Here is a 23777-nt window from a genome sequence, read left to right as displayed (position 1 = left end):
ACGAAATCATTATATTTCTTTTCCTTCCTTATTTTTTTTATGGGGGTGGGGTAAATTCTCTCCTTTTAATAAATATATGAAAATTGAAATCAAAGTGTTATCAAATGACCCAGGAGAACTCCTTAATGGTCCTTTGATTTGCGTTGAATGCATAAAAACCAATCGACCTAACAGAAATTGAACCGAACCAACTAACCGACGAAAGGTTTGACATGTGAATTACGTATCAATGACTTCTGAATTAGAAGATATGTATTTGTACTACCATTAGAGGTGTCAAAAAAGCTCGATTAACCCGAACCAACCCTAACCTGTCCTGAGCCCGAACAAGGCTTGGGCTGAGATTTCAACCCATAAGATGGGTTAAGGTTGAGATTTTTAGGCCCAAGGCAGGGTTGGGTTGGGCTTGAGTTAATGTCTCATCCCAACCCAACCCAACCCAACCATGTTTATTAAGTATATAATCATAAAAATATGCTAATAATTTTTAATGGGTACTTATAGAAAAAGGTCTTTCATTTTCCACAATCTACATATATATGAAAACTTTGGTCTTTGGCCTATGCAATGCATGAAAATTAAGCAACCAAGTAACCGATAGTATTGGGTTCGACAGGATTGAGTTAAACCCGGCCCAATCAGAGTTCATCTAGGCTGGGTTGGATTGGGCTAAACCCGACAGGTTGGGCCTGGGATGAAAAATCCTAGCCCAACCTAGGGCTGGGCTGGGCTGGGCTGGGCTTGGGTTGAATTAAGAGACCTTAGGGTTGGAAAACCCAGCCCAACCCACCAATTGACACCCCTAGCTATCATGTCTTTAATATTGGTTTGTCGATGTGGCTCCTTTATGTCACCGGATAGGTGGCAACGCATACCCGATGAGTAGGAGCATCTGAGTACGGATCTTAATGCATGAACGAATACCTCAAAATGCTTTAGACCATCGAATGTGCACTACCACCTCTATCGAGCCATAGAGAAACCCTATCTTTTGTTTCTCACAAAAGGAATCTTGAAAGAACCCTAGGTTTTAAAGTTTTGAGATTTTAGGTTTTGCCTCATTAATTCAAATTTAGGACTTCCTCTATAGAACCTAACAAAACCATGGAAGCTTACATATTAAGATCCCTTTTATGGATTAAATGACGATTATACCATTGGGATAAGGATGAGGCACGATTAAAACGATACAAACCGTGTGGGTGAAGAGGTTCCATGGTCGCATGTTGGAGAAGTGGCAACAGAGCAGCATCTGGACACTTAATTTGGTAATTACTAATTAAGATAAAAACAGGGTTTAATTGAATGGAATTGGCGGGAATTGGATTTGATTGGTCCCACGGATTCTGATCTTATCCATTCAATTCGAATCAACTAATAGATCATTAGATCAAAATCAGTTTAGATCCATCGATCAAAATATGCCCCAACCCTAAAAACCCATAATGGATAGATTGATAAAATTTCGATTCATAAAACATTGGATAAAAACTTACTTCAATTGATAAAGATCGGGTTTAACTTCACCTACTGCGAAAAGATAATCTCATAATTGATGAGATTTGACCTACTAATCAAAGTAATTTAGATCTCAATAATAGGGATGAGAGTTAATGATATCATGCACTATTGTAAAAGCCCAATTTATACAATCAATTCTAAATAAAGCAATTCTCTCTTCATCCTATGTGGCATATAATTTTAAAAGTTTTACTTCATGGTGAGGAGATTTGAAGGGAGAGATTCTTGGTTTACTGTTGATGAAAGAAAACTTAATTCAATGTTAAATGTAGTCAAGAAAATAGAAATAATTACACGAGTTAACCTAGACGGCCATCTCTAGTAAAGGTCATGCCATCAAATTTAACAATTTACTTTACCCAAACAATACCCTATCTTTTTAATTTCCCTTCAATATTAATTTTAAATTCCTAAAAAATTAAATTAGCATGGAAAAGTAGTTGTACATCAGCAATCTTTTTAACAAAACATGTAAAGGAATAACGTGTCAGTTGTCACCGAAGTGGTGAACAAAAAAATTACAATTTTTTTTTAAATGCGTCTAGTCTTGCTCCAAAAATAGTTGGCAAGTCTATGGTGCAACGGTTAAGTTGCACTGTTACAACACAGTCATATGTCTGAAACTTGGAGACAACCTCTCTTGTGAAATAGTAGGTAATATTACGATATTGTACCAATCATATGGGTCGATACGTGTCAGTAGCAACCTTAGTAGTTAAATCTTCATTGCAATTATGGAGACGTGTATGGCATTTATTATGGAAAACTAAATTCCACCATAAATTACAGTTATTTACTTGGAAGGGTTCAAATCCTCTGTGGTTAGTGATGATCAGTATCCAACAGGTGGGATAGTCCCGACATGCACCCTAATCATTGGATCCTCACTCCTTCACTGTACAGAATTTTTATGCGGTGGTATTACCACTAAAGGGAATCTCAATAGCTTGTTCTAACTTGGGTGACTTTACTGGCAGGCACACAGGCGATTTGGACCAATGGGTGTGGCATGGGAAAGAGCATGGTGGTCTTTCCCAAGGGGTTGAAATGAAAGACATCATGGACACCTTGGCAGCGTACCCAGACTTTTCTCTTAAATCTATTGTGAAAACCTTTACTAATGTCTGTATTAAGCTGGTTAGAAGAGACATCTGATGATGTATCCTTATAAGATGCCACAAAATGTTATCATACATTGAAGGGCAGCGAGGTCAGTTCATGCAAAATGAAAATAGATAGACAGAGATTTGTTAGCATACCCTGCCCAAATAGCTCAGGTAACTTTTTCCATAATACAAATGAACTTTTCTTTTTCAGGCTTTTCCTCCTAAATTTGGACCATAAATTAGAATACATTAATCTGTACAGACAATTCCCCTACTCTTTTACAACACGATTGTGTGTGACTATGCCCTACCAGCTTATCTAGAGACCCTCTATGCCTCCCTCCCATTCCCAGGAGCTTCCAACTCCTACCAATTGCCGCCTGCCCAGACAAACCCCAATCCCCCACCCAAAAGAAAAAATAAAGCGAAAAAGAAGAATAACTAAATGATCCTCAGAGCTGCAATGCTAAATCTGGCTGAGGTGAATCAACCGGCACACTAGAACTTGGAGACCCTGGTGATTGAAATCTAACATTCAGGTCAGGTGGAACTGAATCTGTTTTCTGGTGCAACGACAACCCGCCCCACAATGGCTTACGGTGCACCACTCCAGGTACCAACTGTGATTCTTGGCTAGAATCTGGCAACACCGCCACTGAACTTATTGTATTTGAACTCGCCGACAGCTTGTGGTCCTCAGATTCTGAATGGCCAACAGGTATTGGATGGGTAAAGTTATTGCTTCTGGCGACCATGGAATGCATTGCTGAAGCCATTGTAGCCTCCGAACCAAAGGTCCCCGCTGGCCTGCTAGTCCTTACCAGTTTCCCCATCTGAGGTGAAACATTAAACACAGTTCCACCAGCTAAACCATTCAAAGTGTTCTGGATTAGAGGACTCTGATGGATCTGAAAGGGAGGCCTAGGCCTGACAGCACCACCACCACCACTGCTATTCAATAAACCGAGCCCACTATCATAATTTAATCCTCCAGCAGCTTCTGCTTTTGTAGTTGGCTCAGGAGTTCTAATATGGACTGTAGAAGAGGAAGCAGAAGATGGTGGAGGCAGCTTGCTATGTATGCCATCTGATGTAGGGTTATTTGAAGAGTCCTTTTCTGATGTTTTATCTCCAGGCTCAACTGCATGCATGGTAGCAGTTGATTTTAAGATCTTCGGTAGGGAAGAGGGTTGTGGTAGCAGCTGCACAGGCTGAGATGGTGCTTGTACTTGTACTTGTGGCTGTGGCGCATCATTTTCTACTACCCAACCCGGGCCAAACTTCAGTCCAGCAGGCAGTGCCCTTTCAATCTTCTGAGAGGCAATCTTCCAAGCAACGGGCCCAAGATTTGCAGCAAAGCGAGCCAGGCTCCTTGCATAACCAAATTCTGCCTGAAGCCCCACCTGATTCAGATAAAGCAAAGCACACAGTTCAGGCATTCAGGTCACAATAAAATGAAAATGGGGAAATAGTGTGGTGCTGCACTAACAGGTGCAACTGCAGTATCTCCCATTCAATGGGTCGAACAAAGTATCACCAAGTTTACTGTAACTCAATGATCTGAATACTCCCAAAGGAACAATCAAGTCTTTCCTGTAACTGTTTAAAATATCACTCACTTTACGTAAATCATCTTAGTGGGACCAATGAATGGCAGCTCCCAACACACTACACAATGGCATATGTACTGATGAACAATCTTATCAGTACCAATGGGTAGCTTCAATTTCCTCTTTGAAAGAAAGGAAAAAAAAGGGAACTACTTCACTTACAGTCAATAGGTGCTTTGGCTCCCCATCAAAAACGGTAAATACTGATGGTTTGCATCCAACAGCTGATGGATGAAACTGATTGTAGGTGTTGCGCCTGCTTTCATCTGAAACAAACTGTTTCTTCCAGTACTTCACTGACATACCTTTCAAACCAGACCCTGTAAACAGAGAAATGCTTCAAGAGAATGCCATCAGAAAGAAACAGGTATAACACTACCAGATATTCGAAGCTTCAGACCTGGAAATTCATCATTTTTCTCATTTGTCCGCTCAGCGAACCAACTAGTATAAGCTTCACTGTTGTGGGATCCATGAAAAGTCCTCCCTGATGCATCAGAAATCCCAGTCCTATCCAAAAGAGATCCTTTTCTTTGATCATAACTGTTTTGCCAGATGGAATTGTCTCCCGGAGTAGCATCAGAAGAAAACTCAGATCCAGCACGCTCAGAAGGAGGCCTTCCTAGTGGTTTTTTCAGGTGTTTAGTTGGTGGTCTACCTCTCCTCACTACCTTTGGTTGTGGTTCATTATCTTCACTATCTTGCCTCAAATTTTCAAAATTCTTCTGTGCCAGCTCTTGTATGGATCGTGCCTGTGAGAAGAAAAACAATTTGCTCATGTAGCTCACATATATACCCTGAATATGACGATGTAATAAATTGAGTTATACCTGTCGGTAGTAAATGGTATCCGGTGCATTATATGTCATTGCATTTGAACAGATCAAGAAGACATCTTTCTGCATGATGACACCCACAATAAAGAAAATATTCATCAACTCTTTTTCTACTATTTCAAGGAAACGGAATTAAATTAAATTTCAAAAAAGAAATTTTAATCCTTCTGCAGTGATTGGGAGGAGCACTAATAAATTAAATATTGAGCTCAACCCTAAGAATTCACATAGGAAGACACCACAGTGCCTGTCATCCAAAACATACCAGAAAGACACTTGTCAAATTTTTTATTATCAAATCCCTAGAAAACCCAGAGATGTAATTCTAGCGGATTATACACAAGACATGTCACCAAAGACATTGTATTCACACTGCCACACTGTGTGAGTGAGAATGTATCTTCCATATCCACAAACACGCACACACAAAAATACTTCCACCAACAAATGTTTCCTCTAGGTGGTGAACTCCATCATGGTGAAGCAGCTTGTGGAGAATCATTTCCAGGTCAAATCAATAAAACAAGAATAATACAAGGTTCAAGCTTCTATTAGATGCATGTCACTGGCTGATTAGAAATGAAAATAAAAGTAAAAATACTAATATATATAAATTTTCATGCCTGCGACAAAGTAAAATTAGATTTATGGTTCATCAACTAATTATTATGTATGGGATCAAGCAAAGCTTTTAATTCAGTTTTGAGGACAAGATAACAACTTCTGGGAAGAAAAGCTATTTTAAAACCAATTCATGCAGGCATAATTTCTTGAGAGAAAAATGCCAACAACATATCAAGGATGCTACATATTCCATTAGCTAGATGAAAGAAATTATCACACTTAAACAAAACGAGCAAGAAACTAATTTGTATTCTTTGAGTACTCGTAAGATGATAACCTAAATGCAACTCAAATCAGTTTCAAGCCAATGAACCAAGATGTGGACATATAGAACAATAATGACAGAAGAAAAAGGCAAAAATTACATGAAAAGAAAAAAAAGAAAAAAAGCAAAAGAGCAAGTTTAAGGGTCTAAAAAAATTTCTTGTATGAAAAATTAATTTTTCCAGGTTCTCATAGCAGATAATATTAAAAAAAGACACATTAAAAAAAAATATATATATATATATATATCACAGTAAAAAAGATTTCTACCTTGAAGCAGTTTAAGCCCTTATATACTAGAGGTCCATCTCACAAAACATCAAGCAAAAATGGCAAGAGATGGCTACAACAAGGGGGAAGGGGATATCACAAAGTTCTTCATGCCTGGAAGAATCAAGCATTCTCTCTTATACTGATAAGGTCTCCAAACCCAAAAGGAATTTGTTCACATTCTTGCACAATTAATACTCTTTTACTCATTCAACCAGTTCTGCTTTCCTCTGAATTTGCTGCCAGGGGGATTCCAACTATTTCATTCTCTCCGATAGTTCAAGACTAGGTTCTATGCAGCGATAGCTTTGGAATCCTACACATCTTCAGTAAATTTGAGTATGGAGGAGTAAAAATTAAAACTAATGAAAGATAGCCTTTAGTTCCATTATAGAGGAATACAGCTGACCATAGACCACCAAAAGTTCAGTGCTCTTCCAAGCATTCATTCAAGTGCAGTACATAAAAAATATTTCTCTCTTCCTGAGTTCTTTCCAAAGAAATTATTTGCAAATCAGAAAAAAATTTGAGGATACCCATTGTAAAAAATGACCATGATATGAATAAGCATCTAACGCTTCACTCCCTTGGAAAGTTAAAAAAAAAAAAAAAAAAGATCATTATAAGTGAACTCTCTCAAGCAAGCCTTCCTAAATATTTTTTTCCTTTTTAGAGCTGGCCGACAGAGGGTAGAACAAATATTAACAAACCATTTAAATCACATGATCCTGCAGACTTGACATTCATCAAGATTTTGTTCTAATAGTAGTCAAATCAATCAATTGGAAAGTGGGGTCAAATAAGAAAATTTTCAACTTTTTCTTTTGAGAGGAGGGGGGGATAAAAAGTTTGTTGTTCCCACAGTATAAGATAGGTGTCATGGTATCAATAGTCCCTTCTAACAAAGAGAAACACAAGGAGAGGACCTTCCCTCTCTCTCACAGTCTGTGAAATTTACAAAGTCCACCAGTTAACTACAGAATTGTAATAAGATGTTAACATACCTCAAATTGTTCCAAGTTCGCATAGGCTCCTCCTGTCACTTTCTTTCTCACAGTCCCAAAATCCATTGGATCCTGAATGACTTCATGGTAGTCCGGAAGCTGCAAAATGAACTTCCAGGGTCAAACAAAGGACAAGAAAAGCATATAAACGTCTGAAATGAAATAAATGTGCTTACTCCCAAAACTCACTTCGTCTGGATTCACCGGTTCAGAGAACACTCCATAAGTGTCCTTCCTGCATGGATGGCATGGCAACTCAGTACATACAGAATCAACTGTCAAACGAGGATTGGTGAAAAAGAGGTAAATGTCTGAGAAGCTACAACGCACTTTTGAAGCCTGTCAAGGATGAACAACAGCAACTTTTTGTCCGGTAAAGGTGTTGTGGGTCCAGACTCCAACGGTGACCCTGTTCACAGAAATAAATAAATTTAATAAATAGGAATGAATTTCCAGCTTCCAAGAATGTCTTTTTTGGCGAGGAAAACGAGATTGATAGCGAACCTGACTCTTCCCCTTTTGAGGCAGGCTTCGGATTTTCTCCCTGAAAGATTCGGAATCAGCAATCAGTGAGAAATAAAAGAGAATATTTCTCTGATAATTGAAGAATAGACCAGTGGAAAATTGAACATAAGTGGAGAAAAGACGAAGTGAACTTTTTTAGGACAAGATAGTCTAAGTAAAAGTCGATTAAATGCAAACCCAGAATAAAATAAGAAGCAAATACAGAGATTAAAATAGGAAAGAACTTGCCACTCACCCAGACTTCAAAAAAGGCAAAAAGAAACAAATTTAAAATCTAATACTTGACCTAGTCAGGTCAGACACAATGAAGTTCCAGTTCTGAAAACCAACGAAAAAAAATCAAAGCAAATTCCCAGTGATTTCCAAATCACATCGACTAAAGATTCTACAGAAGCGGGAATTTCAAATAAATTAAACTGAATTCCTCCAGATTTTACGGGGATAAAAATGACTCCTTCAGAATCGGAAAACCCCGATCCGTTAAACCCACCAATCGCTACATCCCCAAAAACCCAATTCAACCAAAAAAGAAATAAATTTCTTCCAGAACATATCATGAATTCATCACCTTTTGAACATCCCCGGGACCAGATCCATCCCTAACGGCATTAATCTTCCGCTTCTTATGGGGCGTACCAGAGTTATCATCCTCAGCATTGGAATCAGAGCCATACGAACCAGAATTCAGTGAAGTATTCAAAGAAGATCTAGGTTGCTGATTCGAAGGTATTCGAAGGACGAATTTGAGTTTCTTCTCCTTACGCTTACCGTTGGAATCCTCGTCATCATCATCATCATCATCGTCATCATCCTCATCTACGGCAACAGCTCCCTCGGAATCTGCGGCAGGGATTCCTTCAGGGTAAGGGTTACGGCGAGTTAATCGACGGTTAGGGTTAGGGTTAGGGTTAGGACTGGGAACGATAGGGTTTCTGTAATTAGAATTGGAATAAGGGTTAGAGTTAGGGTTTCTCTTTTGCTGTGGTTGTTGCTGCTGCTGCTGTTGTTGTTGTTCTCTGAGATTTCGCTTTTCGAGATCTAAAAGAGATGGTCTTCCTTTCTTCTTCTTCTTCTTCTCCACTACCTTACCCATTGTGGCCTCCCCCTTCTCTCTCTTCTCTCTCTCCTCTCACTTCTCTCTCCTCTCTCTACAAACAGGGGTAATTTTTTTTCTTTTATTTTATTTTATTTTTTTTAATTTTAATTCTACTAACGACCCTTTAGAAGTGAGCTTCGCACGTGAGACCACTCGAGTTTGATCGCTGACACGTGAGTATCTCACGCGCTTAGCATCACCTGCTTTACTACGGCGGCTTCCGTCTCTTATCGTGCCGTTGAAAGTTGATGCCATTCTCCTCATGTAGGCAATGCTTTGGAAATTCCTTATTTAACTTGAAAGCCTAAGGGTAAAATCGTAAAAGTATATGTAAGGTGTTAATCGGTTCAATGCAAGAATTTTTAGGTAAATTCAAAATCGAATAATTTAATAAATGGTTTCATATATTAAAAATAGTTTCGAATTAAATGGTTTTCTTATATTTTTCTAATTTTTTATTTAAACTACTTTTTAACCTTTAAAATTTTTACTGAAATGAAAGTAGATTGTAACATTGAATTAAGTCGTTTATTGTTATATGCTTTTTTTTAGTAGTTGTTTAATGTATACTTAAATTGTTACTAAAAAAATTAATGTTAACTTAATCTTTTTTTTTTTTATTGAAATGTGTGTGTAAACTTAACATTGAATGACTTAAACTTACTACATATATGTTAATCGGTTTAATAGTTTATTTAAATGGTTTACCAACGGTTTAAACTTTAAAACCAAACTGAATCATTGTCTTAATTTTAAAACCAAAACGAACTATTTAATAAAATGTTTCATGGTTTCAGTCTACACAGTTCAATTTGATTTCAGTAAACGGTTTTCAATTTCAAATTCACATCCTTCTGTGCATCTATAAGATTAAGAATTTGGACTGCTTTGATTGAATGAAGATGATCATAAGGTGTGTATTTGGAATGACCCTTAGATCCCAACCCTTTATACAAAATTCTATTGAAAATACCTCATGGTTGCAATGAAAGATTGGTTTCGGACCTTATTTTAGATTGAAAATGGAATATGTCAAAGCTCTATAAGTTGTTTTATTTTGAGGTGGTCACCCCTTTGAGAAAGATGAAGGATATATGACCATGAGGGATAGGGTAGAGTATCAACTACAAGTTAGGGTTTGGTATGGGTAATAGTGTCAGATAAAATGGGTAGTGGTTGTAACTTTTGGGGCAATAGATCTTCCAACAGTTTGGATTGGAGAGAATCCGGACCCTGGTAGATCAAAGTGCATTTTAGTATGGAAAAAGATCCTCTCCAACAGATTGCATGCCCTCAGGTCTTCCTGGCCATCGGATACTTCACTGTTCACCAACTGGTTGGAGAGGATCCGAATCCAATTGGTATTCCTTCAATTTATTTGAGAGTGAAGAAGTGCTTTTAACAATTGTTAGCAAACTAGATTTTGACTACAAAACTAGGCTGAGTTTAGTCAAAAGATTAGAAACATGGTCAAGATTCATGGAGACTCGTCCTGTATTAAAAAATGACAAGATTGGGATCAAATCTTACCGAATCATTCAAGACTCGTTTGTTTTGCCCGATTCACAACAAAACAGTTGATTCTTGTCAAAAGTTTTAAGTCGACATTTCTGAATAGTTTTGAACTAAAATATATTTTAATGATGTTAAATGTTCAATGACCGAAGTCTTCTGTATTGAATCTAGCGACTATTGATGTATATAGGGGTGTCAATCGGTTGGGCCGGGCCAGTCTCGATCAGGCCTAACCGGGTCTGGCGGTGTGAAATCCTTGCACAGTAAATGCCCATTTAAGTAAACGGGCTTAGATTTGGGGGGTATGGTACCGTTTGTAATCTGGCCGATCGGTGTCAGGCTTTAATCGGGCTACATTAAACAAATCTTATACGGGCCTTAAATGGGCTATGGACCTATTTAATTATGAACGGGCTCTAAACTTACCTACCCTAAAATCCTTTTTTAAAAGAATTAAACTATTAGCTTTAAAACTACAAGCGAATAACATTCACAATTCCAGAACCAAGGGAATCATGTCTTTAACAATTGAACAATTGATAACAATTGAATGTCCCATTTAGCAAGATCCAAGGGAATCATGTCTTTAAAATGTAATATAAGTTGCAAGAATTACACTCTTTTTAACAATTGAATGTCCAATTTAGAATGTCAATATTTTAGTCATATATATTCTTTACTCATATTTTGTAGTTTAAGTTGTAAAATAGGTATTTAGGGATTTTTTAAGAGGGTCCAGTCGGTCTGGCTAAATGAGTCGGTTCTAGGGGCTTCCTAAGTGAGTCAGGTCGGTCGGGAGCCCGACGGGCTATTGGCTTGCACCGTGAACGCTTGTTTAATAAACGGGCTGGACTGAAGCCCGACATGTTTATTAAATAGGCCGGTTTAGGGCTGGCCTTAAGTGAGTCGGGCTCGGTCGGGCCTACCGATGCGGACTCAGGATTGACACCCCTAGATGTATACATCTAAATTTTAATTAAAAAAACATGTTTCATGGCCATGACATCTCTAAGTCAGATCTTATCACTTTCATCCAAGTGACAATGAATGATGAGCTTCATAAAAAATTTTGAAAAACAAACACTTTTATTCTATCTTATCTCATTAAATTTATTTATTAATTATTTATTTGGATTGCTTGAGAAAGATTAGTATGGAAAAAAGAGGGGGAATTTTGACATGACTCGTCTGGTTCTCTGTGACTCACTCCGACTCACTAGGATCTAAAGAGAATGATTCTTGTCAAAAAACCTAATTTTCTAACAATGAGTTTCAATCAGTAAATTAAAAATTAGCTAATCCCAACTGAATCAGTAAGACCACACATCTATCGGCCAATTCCAAATCCCGGTTATGAGTTTTTAAAACCTTGCTTTTTCGATATGAGTATGTATTAGAAAATCATTTTATGCATAATTGTATGTACACAATTTTTTTGGATGATTATGGAGCGAAAATTTTTAATTTTAAATAAGTTTCCAAAAAAATATTATTTTTTAATTTTAGTGTTCACATTCGCATGGATTCGTTGGTTAAAAAAAAAAAAAACAACCTACTTTTGATCTGTTCTCTTTTATGAAAATGGGAGATGCTTCAATTCGAAGCCCATGGCTATTTTATCTACAAATAATTCGATCCGTTAATTGATTTTTAGAATTCTTTTTTTCTTACAAAAACAAAAAACAACAACAATCATGATCTTATCCCAATTTTATGGGGTCGGTTACATCCAAAATATGAATAAGAATATAAAAGAGACAACATAAGTAAGGCAAACATAGAAGTGAAAGTTTTAGCAAAAAAAAAAACAAACATAGAAGTGAAAGCATCATAGAAACATCTCCTACAAGGAGTCGACAATTCAGGTTCTTGTCCTCCATAAAACTCTATCCGAGGTCATACTATAATCTAGTCCTACCATTTGCATCTCTTCTCACCACTTCATCAATAATAATTCTATTTTTCTACAATCCTATGAAAACATCATCACAATAACTCTTTCAAACGAGAAGGCAAGTCCTCTTTGCTACATGGAATTCCCACTAAGAACTCATTGCAAATGTCAAATCCAACAATCATAACAACACTAATGCATCGGATCCCATAAGAACTCCTAACAAAAGACTTAAATCTCGGGCTACATAGCGTAAAGCTTTAATTTATGATTATATAGAGGTTGATTTTATTTTCTTTCTATGCATAAATCAAGAGAGGAAATTAAGTATACCGTCAGCTTTCCTGGAGCTAGCGGCTCAACAAATTGGAGGACTGAGAGGGGCATAGGAGACTTTTCCAAGGGGAGGAGGAGAGAGATAGACAAGGATTTGGGTATACCTCCAGCATACAAAGCCTTTACCCATAGATCAATTTTTTTTTTAATGAAAATAAAAACTTCATTAATTACTGAATATATGATAGAACATCAATACCATGGTTAATATTGTAAATGTAAAACCTATTGTTCATAGCCCTCGTGGCTAAGCTATGCATAAAGAGGACCATGTTGTTCATTGGTCTAAGCCAAAAAGTGGTTTAAGCAAAATAGTATAGACATCTAACAGAAAGGGAATTGCACTCCCAGACCAAGATTTGATGTTCCCCTCAAAAAATAATTCTTCTATCTCCTTAGAGTCATTCCAAATCTCTTCTATTTCCGGTAAATCAATTAAGAAGGTTATTTTTCAGTCTACAGGCTCCTTTTCATTGTTTTTAAAATTTAGAAAACTACTTTCGAGTCGTTTTCTTGGTATGAAAATGATAGATATTTCAATTCATTTTAATGGATGCCCATAACTGTTTGATTAGCAAACATTTCAATCCACTGATTAATCCATAGAATTCTACTTCGCTACAATCCTGTGAAAACATCATCATAATAACTCTCTCCAACGAGATTCCTCTTGACCAAACAGAGTTGCCACTAACACTAAGAACTCATTGCAAAGGTTGAAGCTGATTATAACAACACTAATGCATCGGATCCCATAAAAGCTCTTCACAGAGGGCTTTAAAGCTTTCAATTTACTTTCATATATATATATATATATATAGAGAGAGAGAGAGAGAGAGAGAGAGAGAGAGAGAGAGTTTATTTTCTTTCTTTTGTATGAATAAACTAATTAAGAGGGTTATTTTACTCTAGAGGCTCCTATGGCTACGAGAGAAATTGAATAAAAAAGAATCTTTTGTAATGATTATCCAACATGATTATCCCTCAAGGGGCATTCTTTGGTTAAAAGTGAAGTAAAATTAGAACATAAGCAAAATAAAAAAGGTTTAGCAGTCATTATCAAGAATAATGATGTAATTAACTAAAGAATGAAGTGTGAAGTTTAATTCCTATATTTGTTTTGGGAGTGGACTTTCTAAACAGCTCCATCCAAATAGACTCTCCAGGCATGTCCTGAATCCATCACAACATATTAGAAGGGTCTATCCGTCTATAACTTTGTGAACATGTAAGACCTCAATCACATATTGAGTTCCAGTCAAATCATAGTTGGCCAAGTGGCAAAATAAATTATTAGAATATTTTACACAGTTAATACTAAAAAATGGAAAACTAACAAGGACAAAGATACATGTACATGTGATATTTTTTAATTGTATTTGAATTGAAAATTGAAACTTGAAATATAGCTTATCCAATCAGACCTTACATATCAAACTGTTAGATACTGAAAACAGATAAACTGTCACTTGACAAAAACAAGAGTTTCATTAAGTCCATGCATGGTAAAGTAAGTTAAACCGAGAAACATGTTCTTTTAGGTCACACAATTGAAACCTCTATCGAGCACGCCTGGCATCGTCTGCAGTTGAAGGGAACAGCTCAATATACCGTGATCCAATTGTCATCTTGTCCTTGCACATTGCTTTCTTAGCCTCTACAGCTGAAGCAAACTCCACAAATGCCTCACCAGTTGGTTTACCATCCGGCCTGCACGCAATATGTATACTGTTTTCTGTCAGCCCAAAATCACCAAAGAAGTCCAGTATCTGAGTCTTGGTCGCAGAGAAGGGGAGGCCTCTAAGCTTGAGGATTTCGGTGTACTCCAACTGGCTCTTGTCAACAGACTTCTTTGCTCGAGGGGGAGGTGGGCTGCCACGGTAATCATTTTCATACATGCCTTCATAGTTCACCTCAGCAGCTACAGCATTGTAGTAGTCTTGCTTCTTGCACCTAAAAACTTCCACATAACGATGCCCCATATTAAGGTGATCCCTCTGGAGTGCAAACTCAGCTTGCATGGGGCCTGCAAAGACGACGAATGCCTCTCCGGAGAAATGTCCATTCTTGTTCACCAGCAGCAAGTCCACAATATCTAACCCCGCAAAAAACTTGAAGATGTCAATGTCGGCACAGTTGAAAGGGAGACCTCTGAGACGGACCACAGGGAATGTTGGGTGGAACCCACCACCGTAGCTGGATGGCTGGAAGCTTCCCGCAGAACTGCTCACTGTCAAGTACGGATTTGATTCCATCATTCTCTGTCTCTTTGAGCCGACCTCGTACCCGTCCATAAACCCCCCGCTTCCCAACATTGCCCTTCAATTATTCAAAAACCCAAAAAAAGAAAACAATCCCCACTCAACCCTGTTAATAAAACCAAACCCAACCCACGATATCCTAATTTCTACTTGTTTCCTCTTTTTCTACCATTCTCAAACATTTCTCATACTTTACCATCCCAACATAAGTATTTATGCAAAACAATTAAAATATAAACACAACCATAAACTGAGAAAGAATGAGGAAATACACCATGAGGCAGCACCCTAACAAGGATCAGTGATGCAGATTCAAGGCCAGGCCACACCCAGAGCATAAGAAGAACCAGAATTCTGATTTTGGGACAATTTTCTGTTTCTTCAACTGTGGATCAGTTCAAGGGCTGTTAACTTCTTCATTTTTAATTAATTGGTTTCCTTGTAAAGGCTGGAATCCTGGTCATAAATTCCAGTTCTTTTTTTCTATTCTGTTTTGGCAAGTCCTAAGCAATATAGAAATTCTCGGAAATTAGGAGCAGTTTTATTTTTTTTTTTTAGTTTTCTGTTTCATGGTCAGTTAAAAGAGTTCTAGTCAGTCTTTACATCGTTTTTTTGGTTCCTGCTATGGTAAGGATTGGATCCAGCCTTTCCTTTTTAGTGCCAGCTTCAGTTTAAGCGCACTCCATATAAGTTTGTAAGGGGCTCCAACCTAATGGACGTCTTTGAGTAATGAAATTTGGATTCAATTTTTATTCGGTCCAGCCCTACTGTGGAGTAGGTTAGATTGGCTCCAACCTTTCCTTTTTAGTGCCGGCTTCAGTTTAAGCACTCTCTATATAAGTTTGTAAGGGGCTCCAACAATGCGGACGTTTTTGAGTAATGGACAATTTTTTATTTATTATGTGGTGATTCAGTCCAGCCCTACTGTGGAGATTTAGTAGGTTAGATTGGCTCCAACCTTTCCTTTTTAGTGCCGGCTTCAGTTTAAGCACTCTCTATATAAGTTTGTAAGGGGCTCCAACAATGCGGACGTTTTTGGGTCAATCCAGTCCAGGCTTTGGCGGTTAATCCAAATTCATATCCTCCTTTCTTATCTTCTCTATTATCCAGTTTTATCTTTCAATTCACAGGTCAGTTCATCCTGCGCATATTATTCTGGTTTCTAATTTTGAATCCCAGTTTCTGATCTATAAACAATTGTTTCTGTTGGTTATTCTGGTTGGCACTACTGCTAATCCTTACTTTGATTCATGTCCTTGAATTGGCTCAGTACAGCAATTGGATTCTGTTCTAGTTGAGCTACCTTGTTCAACTAGGATTCTTAAGTATCTTTTGATCTACCATCAGAATCCTCCTTCAGCCAGCCTTTGGTATGTTTTTGAATTGTGCTTATTGAGTTGTAAATTTTCCCCCATTCTGGTCCCGCAACTCTGTTGTGAATTTCCTTAACTGAGTAGGATTTGACCAGATCTCAGAATCTGATCACTCTGGAAAATTGATTGTTCTCCTATATTAAAAATAGCCTCCGACCTGAGTTTCAGTCACATCTCAGTTTTTTTATTCTATTTTATTGGGTTTATCCTAAATTCTGGAAAACTTTACATGGTGGACTATTCTGGTTTTGATTGGTTTATGGAACCCTTACCTTTGGTGAACCAGACCCACATTAAACAGGAAGCCTCGACTCACCACCTCTTTATGACCAGCCCAATCAACAGCTTACCTCCTGGATGAATCATAGCCTGGCTACCAGACACCCAACTGGAAGCCCTAGCATAAGAAATTCTTTGGGCAATAGATCATCCACGAACCAAATTGGACTATAACCAAAATTGATGAGTATGTCCATGAGAGACGTGCACATAGAAACGCTGCACACCATCTATTTCAGCGAGTAAGGCACTACCCATGCCATATTTCCTCAACTACCTCATTAAAAGAATTGCAAACAGCATTGTAGAAGAAAAAATATTCCATAGTAACATGTAAATAATTCTATCAAAGCACAAAGAACCAAGCCAAGTTTATGAGTGCATATGTAGTCATGTACAAACAATTGTATGAAAAAATACCACATCCAGCTCACACGCAATAATCTATTCTGTCAATCAGGTCTGAAGCAACAAAACCAATAGGATTCAAAAGTACAAACATAAAATATTTTTCTATATCCAAGAAGGCAAGAACATAGAAAGGCCAGTTAAACCATTCCTAAAAGGGCTCTTTCCGCCTGCGCAGTGGTACGGGTTCGAGTCCTGGGAACCAGCCTCTGCGGAAAGGGGTTAGGGCTGTCTACCTATATACCCTCCCAGAACCCTGCTAAAGTGCGGGAAGCCTTTGTGCATTGGCTAACAGCCTCTTTTTTTTTCTTTTAGTTAAACCATTCCTAAACAATGCAAGACATCACTTGACAACACTGGAAAGATAAATAAACTCATCACCTCAACATTACCCAGATAGCTAATCAAGCTTCTGCCACAAGACCTCAATAGTGATGCCCACTAGCAGGTTGGTTACATTGGCCCAAACCAAAATACAACAGCAGATGAAAACTTGATCTTGCAAATGCCAAGCCTATGCCCAGACACGACTTCATCATGCTTCCACTAGGAGAAAACTAATACGAAAAACCCTGAGTTTTAGCACCAAGTGAAGAGTGTATCAGAAGTTCTCACAAATCTCCTATTTGTTTCCTAATTCATCCCCTCAGCAAGAACCTGCAGATCTCTATATTAAACCATCAGAACTTGCTCAACTCTTGAGGTTTTGTTATTTTATCCAAGGTTTTCCTTTGATCCAAATTACGGGGATCATCTGACGCTGCTACCTCTGGCTCTTGGAACCTAACCAAAAGTTTCCTTTTTCGTGATCAAATCAAGAATCAGCATATCTCTTAAGTCTGCCGTCGGAAATTGATCAAATATTGCTGGTTTGTTGGACAATACAAGATCTCCATTCAATCCAAATTTCAGCCCCAACGGAGTCATATTGTGTGAGTTATGGATTATTGAAGATTTAATCTAAATTAGGGTTTGGTCTAAATTCCAGAATTATTGTTGGATCTGAACTTGTTTAAAAGCGATTGTTGGAGTCTCTTTAATCATCTACTGGGGTTGGCCATACCTGTAATCAGCCTTACATCAGGGTCTTGTCCGAGGAGATGAAAAAAGATTTTTGTAAAGAAGAAAGGGTCTTTGTTGCTACTAAAAACCTAGCAAAACAAAAAATAATAATAATGTGGGTTCTCGCCAACTGTCTGAGATGAGAATCCAAGTTATAGAGTTTGTGATGTTCCATATGCCCCTCAATCAAATTGAGCGTCGGAAACATCACAGCATCTTGGTGATGTACCTAACAAAGGTTCTTTTTCTTCCCTAATAAATGCTGGAAAGGAAGTTGTTCTGCATCATAGTAAATAAAGATCTCTAAAGACGATAAGTATTGAGTTAATGATTTTGGTTGGACCTGAGGCAGCCATTCTTGGACTTGTCTACACCCCTGTCTACGATAGCAGCACTCATTGCACAAAGCCCACTTGCAGCCTCGCTCCATGAATGGCAACATTTACATCCCCAAAATCAAAATGGCATTGTAATTATGACTATTGTAACGTTCTCCAACAGCTTAGACATATGCCACGAAGGGCAGGGTTGCTACAAATAGGGTAAATTGCCATCGAAGAATGAAAGTAGCACTCACTGCACCTATAGGCTTCATTTCCCCTCTAAAGTACCATGGGTGGGACCCACTTAGTCAGTCCACCTTCCTGCACATTTGATATAGATTCCACCAACCCAAGATACATACCCAATTAACTCAAAATTTCAGTTTCATAGAACCACCCACCATTATTCTACAAGTTTTGCACGCTTTTGGTGCCATTTGAAAGATCAATCAAAAACTCCTCCAACAAATCCAAAATAAAGAGCATTCAAGATGAATTAGGGAAGTCATATCAAGGCAGAACCTAGCTTCAAAATATTCAGGTAAAATTATGATATCAACAATTTTGAAATTCAGAAAAAAAAAATTCCATTTTAGAAGTAGCAGCTTAATTCTCAATCTTTTCTATGGGGAGTTCAAGATCAGCCACCGATCACAACACATACCAATTTCACCATCAGTAACTCACTTGACTCTATTGTATCCCCCTCTTCCTACTAGACTAGTAATTTTAGATCAATTTCACTAAACGGCCCATACCATATCTATCTCAAGGCCTGTTCCAATGTTGGCTCTCCAACAGTCATTCCTGTAGACCCTCACTCTAGTCTCCATAAGTCCTTAATCATAGCATGTCATACAAGATCCAAAAATCTTAAACCTAATAACCTAAGCTTCACAGATAGTCTAAACCCTAATATACCCACATAATCATTGTCCCTCCTGCAACTATTAATATTAAAGCAAGAGCGTTCTTGGTTTAACTGCTTCAAATATCTGCTACCATAGAGAGGAGTACAACTTCATATCAACTGTGCTGACAATGAAGTTACCAAAGGAAACCCTAATTCCACAACCAAACCAAATATTCGCTCCAATTCCATAACTGAGATGCTAACTACAACCAAATTGATTCCACAATTCAACACCAAGTGTAAGAAAAACAAAGTTACTTAAGGAACCCTAATCCCATTAACAGCCCAAAAGCTCCTTCACTTCCAAAAAACCCCAAGCTTCAGCACCCAAGAATCTGATTCCTTCTAGGTCTACATCAGACAATCGCTAGACCACGTGAATATGGCCTTTTTTTTTCTCTTTTTTTTTTGGAGAGGCTATTGGATGCCAATACTTGACGCTCAATAGGCCAAAATATAATGAACTCAGAAGAAGCCAGGAGGATGGGCAAGACGAGAGGAAGGGTATGACAGTGAAGGGACTTGGATCAGTTTGAAACTTGGAATGGATTTGGGATTCTTCTGATTTTCTCCCCCTTGTTTTTGAGGGGGAGGGGGGATTAATATTTAGTAAAGTGTACTCTTACGTCGTGATAATGAAAAAATATATAGTTAAGAAGGTAGACAGACCATACAAAGGGATATGATACTATCTGGAAATTGTAATACAGAATCACAACCCTTAGATGATCAAAACTATTGATTTAAAAAATAACTATAAGGATAAGAAAGCCACTTACAATATTTCTTTTTTGTTCCCTTTTTCATATGAGGGGGAACAACAGACTCAGAAATAACATTCTGGCAAGCAAATATGATACTGGGAATATCACCTGCATATGTCACACGGCATATAACAGCCACTCTACACGCAGGTCCACACAATAACTTAAATTATCATTGACCAACACCAGCCCACTTAAATGAAGGGCTTACCCTTTCATTAGTCAGCGGAATGGAATAACAGAAAGCGTTGATCCAAAAATTCAAGGACAAAGTAAAAGCATCAGTAACTAAAATTGTCTACATGAACTTACCTTAAGTTCAGAGATCAAGTGTAAAACATCATTTGCTGAAACTTTGAGCCACTTGAAAGATTGAAAACAAAATAGAGAAGTAAATCTAGTAGCACAAAAGAACGTAAGCGAGAGAAGCAATAGGTTAGCTTATTATATTTGGGGGAAAGAAAGTACTCCTCCAAGTCATTAGGAAGAAGAAAGGGAAAAACAGACCATTTAAAAAAAAAAAAATCCAGAGCGTCAAGCCCATCTTCTTTTGTTAGTAAGAACTAGCATCACTGTTTCACAAACACCTGACTACCTGGGTAGACTTCAATCCTCAGAAATCCTCAGAAATCTCCTCACTTATGTAATTATGCGCTAAAAAGCTATGAATAATTATAAATTTGATATAAGCTACTGGACTTAAAACCCATGGCGGGCACTTAAGCAAGTGACAATACCCCATAATCAACAAAATGAGCTGCCTGAAGTCAATAATGCATACAACCTCACCTTCCCTCGAAGTCGGAAGAAAAAGATACGTTTCAAGCTCAAACACTAGTAGTTTCAATCTCATGGATTTCAGGCACCAAGAACGTTCTTCCCTTTAATTAACCTTTCCACTTTTCTCACTCCCAAAAAAGAGAAAAAAAAAAATTTGGCCTCATGCTCTACGTACAATATTCTGATATGATCTCATGAATTTCAGGGAGCAAGAACACTCTTCCTTTAATTAACCTTTCCCCTTTTCCCACTCCAAAAGAAAAAAAAATTTTGGCCTCATGCTCTACGTACAATATTCTGATATGATCTCATGAATTTCAGGGAGCAAGAACACTCTTCCTTTAATTAACCTTTCCCCTTTTCCCACTCCAATAAGTGTTTCTCAACAGCAGCAGCATATAATATCATGAATGTCCATTACTCTCAATACCAGCGATAATACAAAACGGAACCCTAAAGAACATCCGTTCCAGAATCATACGACATAAACGGTGCCTTACTCCAGGATACATCATAATGATTTAAAACCCTAATGAACCCTCAAAAAAAAAAAAAAAAAAAAAAAAAAACAGAACGATCTTTTACCATGGAAAAACCTCGAGAGACTATAGCTTTCACGAATGAAGTGTTCATTCCAGAGTAACACAGATAAGACAACCGCCATCAAACCAAACAAACCAGATCATTCAAAAAGAAACACAATTACATGCTCAATAACCATACTAAACCACAAAAAAATGAAACCCTAAAGTAGTTCCAGACATATGGTTATACCAACAAAATCAAGATGCATAAAAAAATAACAAACAGGGACAATCATATACAGGCAACAGATGATAAATCTTTCTGTGAGAATTGAAAAGGAAAAAAGTACGCAGAGATTTGAAACTCACTCTCTGGATCCGTACATATTGATCTGCTTGAAGGAACAAGAATTTGCGGATTTAAACCTTTGAACAAGGAAATAAGTAAACCCTAACCCGCCGGCTTTCAACCTCTGAAGGAGACGAAGCAAACCAGAACCCTAACCAGTTAGCAGAGCAGTGACGTTCTGCGGCTTCCGCCCTAATAATAAGAAGCAAAGGTTTCAAAAATCGTAATCGGCAATCGAATCGGTCAGAGACGATTCCAATCCGAAGTTGAACAGAATCGTTTTGAATCGGCCCGATTCATTCAGGTCGAAGCTATTTCGTGGTGAACAATGGAATCGGCTTGGGAATATATATATATATATTGGAAAAAAAAAAAGGAGAGGATTCCTAGAAGGCAGCGTGGCCTTACACTACTATTGAAGTTAATAAAAAGGCTAGAAGAAGCATTAATAGAGATTATATTTACGCCTTTCATGAGGGGTGGAACGGTCATTTCATCTTCACTGTATCTTTTCAACAAATAAATTTTTTTGATAAGAAATCGAAATTGTGTAGGTGCAGGCATTGAAGATTTTTCATGAATACGTGTCAATTGAAATTGATTTCAATTTCCCATAAATAAGGTAAAAATCCATACCAAAACTTTAATTCCAATTTATAAGTCAATGAAATATTCCATGAAATCATATCAAATAAAGGTATGTCTAAATGTAATCCACCCGGTTACAAAAACCTTGTAACCTAAATTACTATGTCCCCATTATTTTGTCATTTTGTGATTGCTTTTAAGGTCAAAAAGGTAAATTACTGTGTCCCCATTATTTTGTCATTTTGAGATTGCTTTTAAGGTCAAAAAAGTAAATTCAACCTCAACTTTTTGAATCGTTACTTTGATTGAAATGGCAAAACGAGGGGTATTTTTAGAATGAATACACTCTTCCTAAACAATCCGAACAACCCCCTGCCTCAACTGATCGTCTTCCTTCTCACAAGTCTTTCTGTTACCTTTGCTGGTTTTTATGGTATAAAGTTTGGCGATATCATATCCAGTGAGTCAGATAAAAGCTTTTTTTTTTTTCTCGGCATGTCCAATGTTTTTATAGGTTTTAGGGTTTAAAACTTCTTGTGGACTTCATTTTTGTTTTTTGAAGTTTATAAAACAAAACCTCTTCCCATAAATTCATGTATCAATTGTATTGCAATCATTTATATTATTGTGCATTAAAGATGAGGCTGGTAAAATAGTTATAATCATAGCTCTCTCTCTCTTCAAATAAATCAATTGTATTAAATATGCTAGTATTTTCAATAAAGTTAAAATCCAGGAAGATGACAAATGGCAATATGTAAGCTTGTTTTTCTCGTAAAACAATATCGTAGGCTTTGTACTATTATAATGATGACATCTAAAATTTTGTAATTATAATATATTTTATAGGTTGATTATAAGGGTTTTGGGATTGATTATGGTCAATTCCAATTTGATTTAGATTTGGATTGATATTACTGATTCTGATTTTATCTATGATTCCATGGTTAAAATCGATTATAAGGTTTATAAGATTATATCGTGGGTCTTAAGATTGAGGGAGATTCTAGGGTTTTTTTCGGTCCGATTTTGATTTGATTGGATCAAAATTTATAGGAATCAATTCCAATGACGTACGGGACGGTATCAGTATCAGTCTATGTCAATGCCGATTCGATACCGATTGGATTGGATGGGATCGGTGGGTATCGGTCTATTTTACCCATGATTTTTATAAAAGGTACTACTTTTTACCTATTTTACCCCTGAAATGGTCCAGATAACCTATCTAGATAGAGAATCGATCTCAGCTGATACGACTGATCCCAGACCGATACTTGAAACCATGATCAGTTCGATCTCCAATTCAAAGTTTTAAATCCCTAGTTGATTTGGCTAGTTCGGATCAATCCGCATTCCAATCATTAGAGAAAGTCATATTTAGGATTTTGGGGATTTGACTGTTGGTTTTTATAATTTAGTGTCAATTCCAGGATTTTTTGCGATTGATTCTAATCTAATACAGACTGTAATCATTAAGGACCAATTTTGTCACACCCCGTTCACACTGAACCGGAGCGGTGACTGAGTTAACACCGGTTAACCCAAACCT

The 23777-nt window shown here is 37.4% G+C and overlaps 2 protein-coding genes and 1 non-coding gene across 5 annotated transcripts; all 3 read right to left on the bottom strand.

Annotated features, from left to right (window-relative positions):
- Positions 1-2740: 2740 nt before the first annotated feature.
- On the bottom strand, positions 2741-8958 carry LOC122074524. Its single transcript, XM_042639383.1, has 9 exons — positions 8329-8958; positions 7740-7779; positions 7566-7644; positions 7425-7470; positions 7236-7334; positions 5068-5136; positions 4638-4989; positions 4400-4557; positions 2741-4030 (listed from the first exon to the last, which is right to left on the bottom strand). The coding sequence occupies exons 1-9, from the start codon at positions 8851-8853 to the stop codon at positions 3080-3082; spliced, it is 2319 nt and encodes a 772-aa protein (XP_042495317.1). The 5' UTR covers positions 8854-8958; the 3' UTR covers positions 2741-3079.
- Positions 8959-13955: 4997 nt separating this feature from the next.
- Positions 13956-21836, bottom strand: LOC122073248 (heterogeneous nuclear ribonucleoprotein H2-like). 3 transcript variants are annotated; one of them, XM_042637794.1, is made up of 2 exons: positions 21658-21836; positions 13956-14920 (listed from the first exon to the last, which is right to left on the bottom strand). In XM_042637794.1, exons 1-2 carry the CDS (start codon positions 21672-21674, stop codon positions 14161-14163), a joined length of 777 nt encoding a protein of 258 aa, XP_042493728.1. In that variant the 5' UTR covers positions 21675-21836; the 3' UTR covers positions 13956-14160. The 3 variants fall into 3 exon arrangements, with proteins under 3 accessions (XP_042493728.1, XP_042493729.1, XP_042493730.1); XM_042637795.1 differs by having other exon boundaries at positions 13956-14938; positions 21658-21820; XM_042637796.1 differs by having other exon boundaries at positions 13956-14831; positions 21658-21820.
- LOC122074983 lies at positions 20262-20323 on the bottom strand. The gene has a single exon (XR_006139125.1). It is a non-coding gene; the product is annotated as a small nucleolar RNA snoR101 (small nucleolar RNA).
- Positions 21837-23777: the final 1941 nt, after the last annotated feature.

The sequence above is a fragment of the Macadamia integrifolia genome, chromosome 3, assembly GCF_013358625.1.
Source record: "Macadamia integrifolia cultivar HAES 741 chromosome 3, SCU_Mint_v3, whole genome shotgun sequence".
Taxonomy (NCBI): domain Eukaryota; kingdom Viridiplantae; phylum Streptophyta; class Magnoliopsida; order Proteales; family Proteaceae; genus Macadamia; species Macadamia integrifolia.
This window is presented reverse-complemented; position numbering and strand designations above follow the sequence as displayed.

Bases quoted from the DNA above. Each gene is read 5' to 3' on its own strand.
- LOC122074524 (XM_042639383.1), bottom strand. From the start codon at position 8,853: ATGGGTAAGGTAGTGGAGAAGAAGAAGAAGAAGAAAGGAAGACCATCT. The intron at 7,335-7,424 runs GTGAGTTTTGGG...TTCATTTTGCAG, and splicing joins AACCGGTGAATCCAGACGAA to CTTCCGGACTACCATGAAGT. The intron at 4,031-4,399 runs GTAAGTGAAGTA...TATCTGAATCAG, and splicing joins AGCCAAAGCACCTATTGACT to GTGGGGCTTCAGGCAGAATT.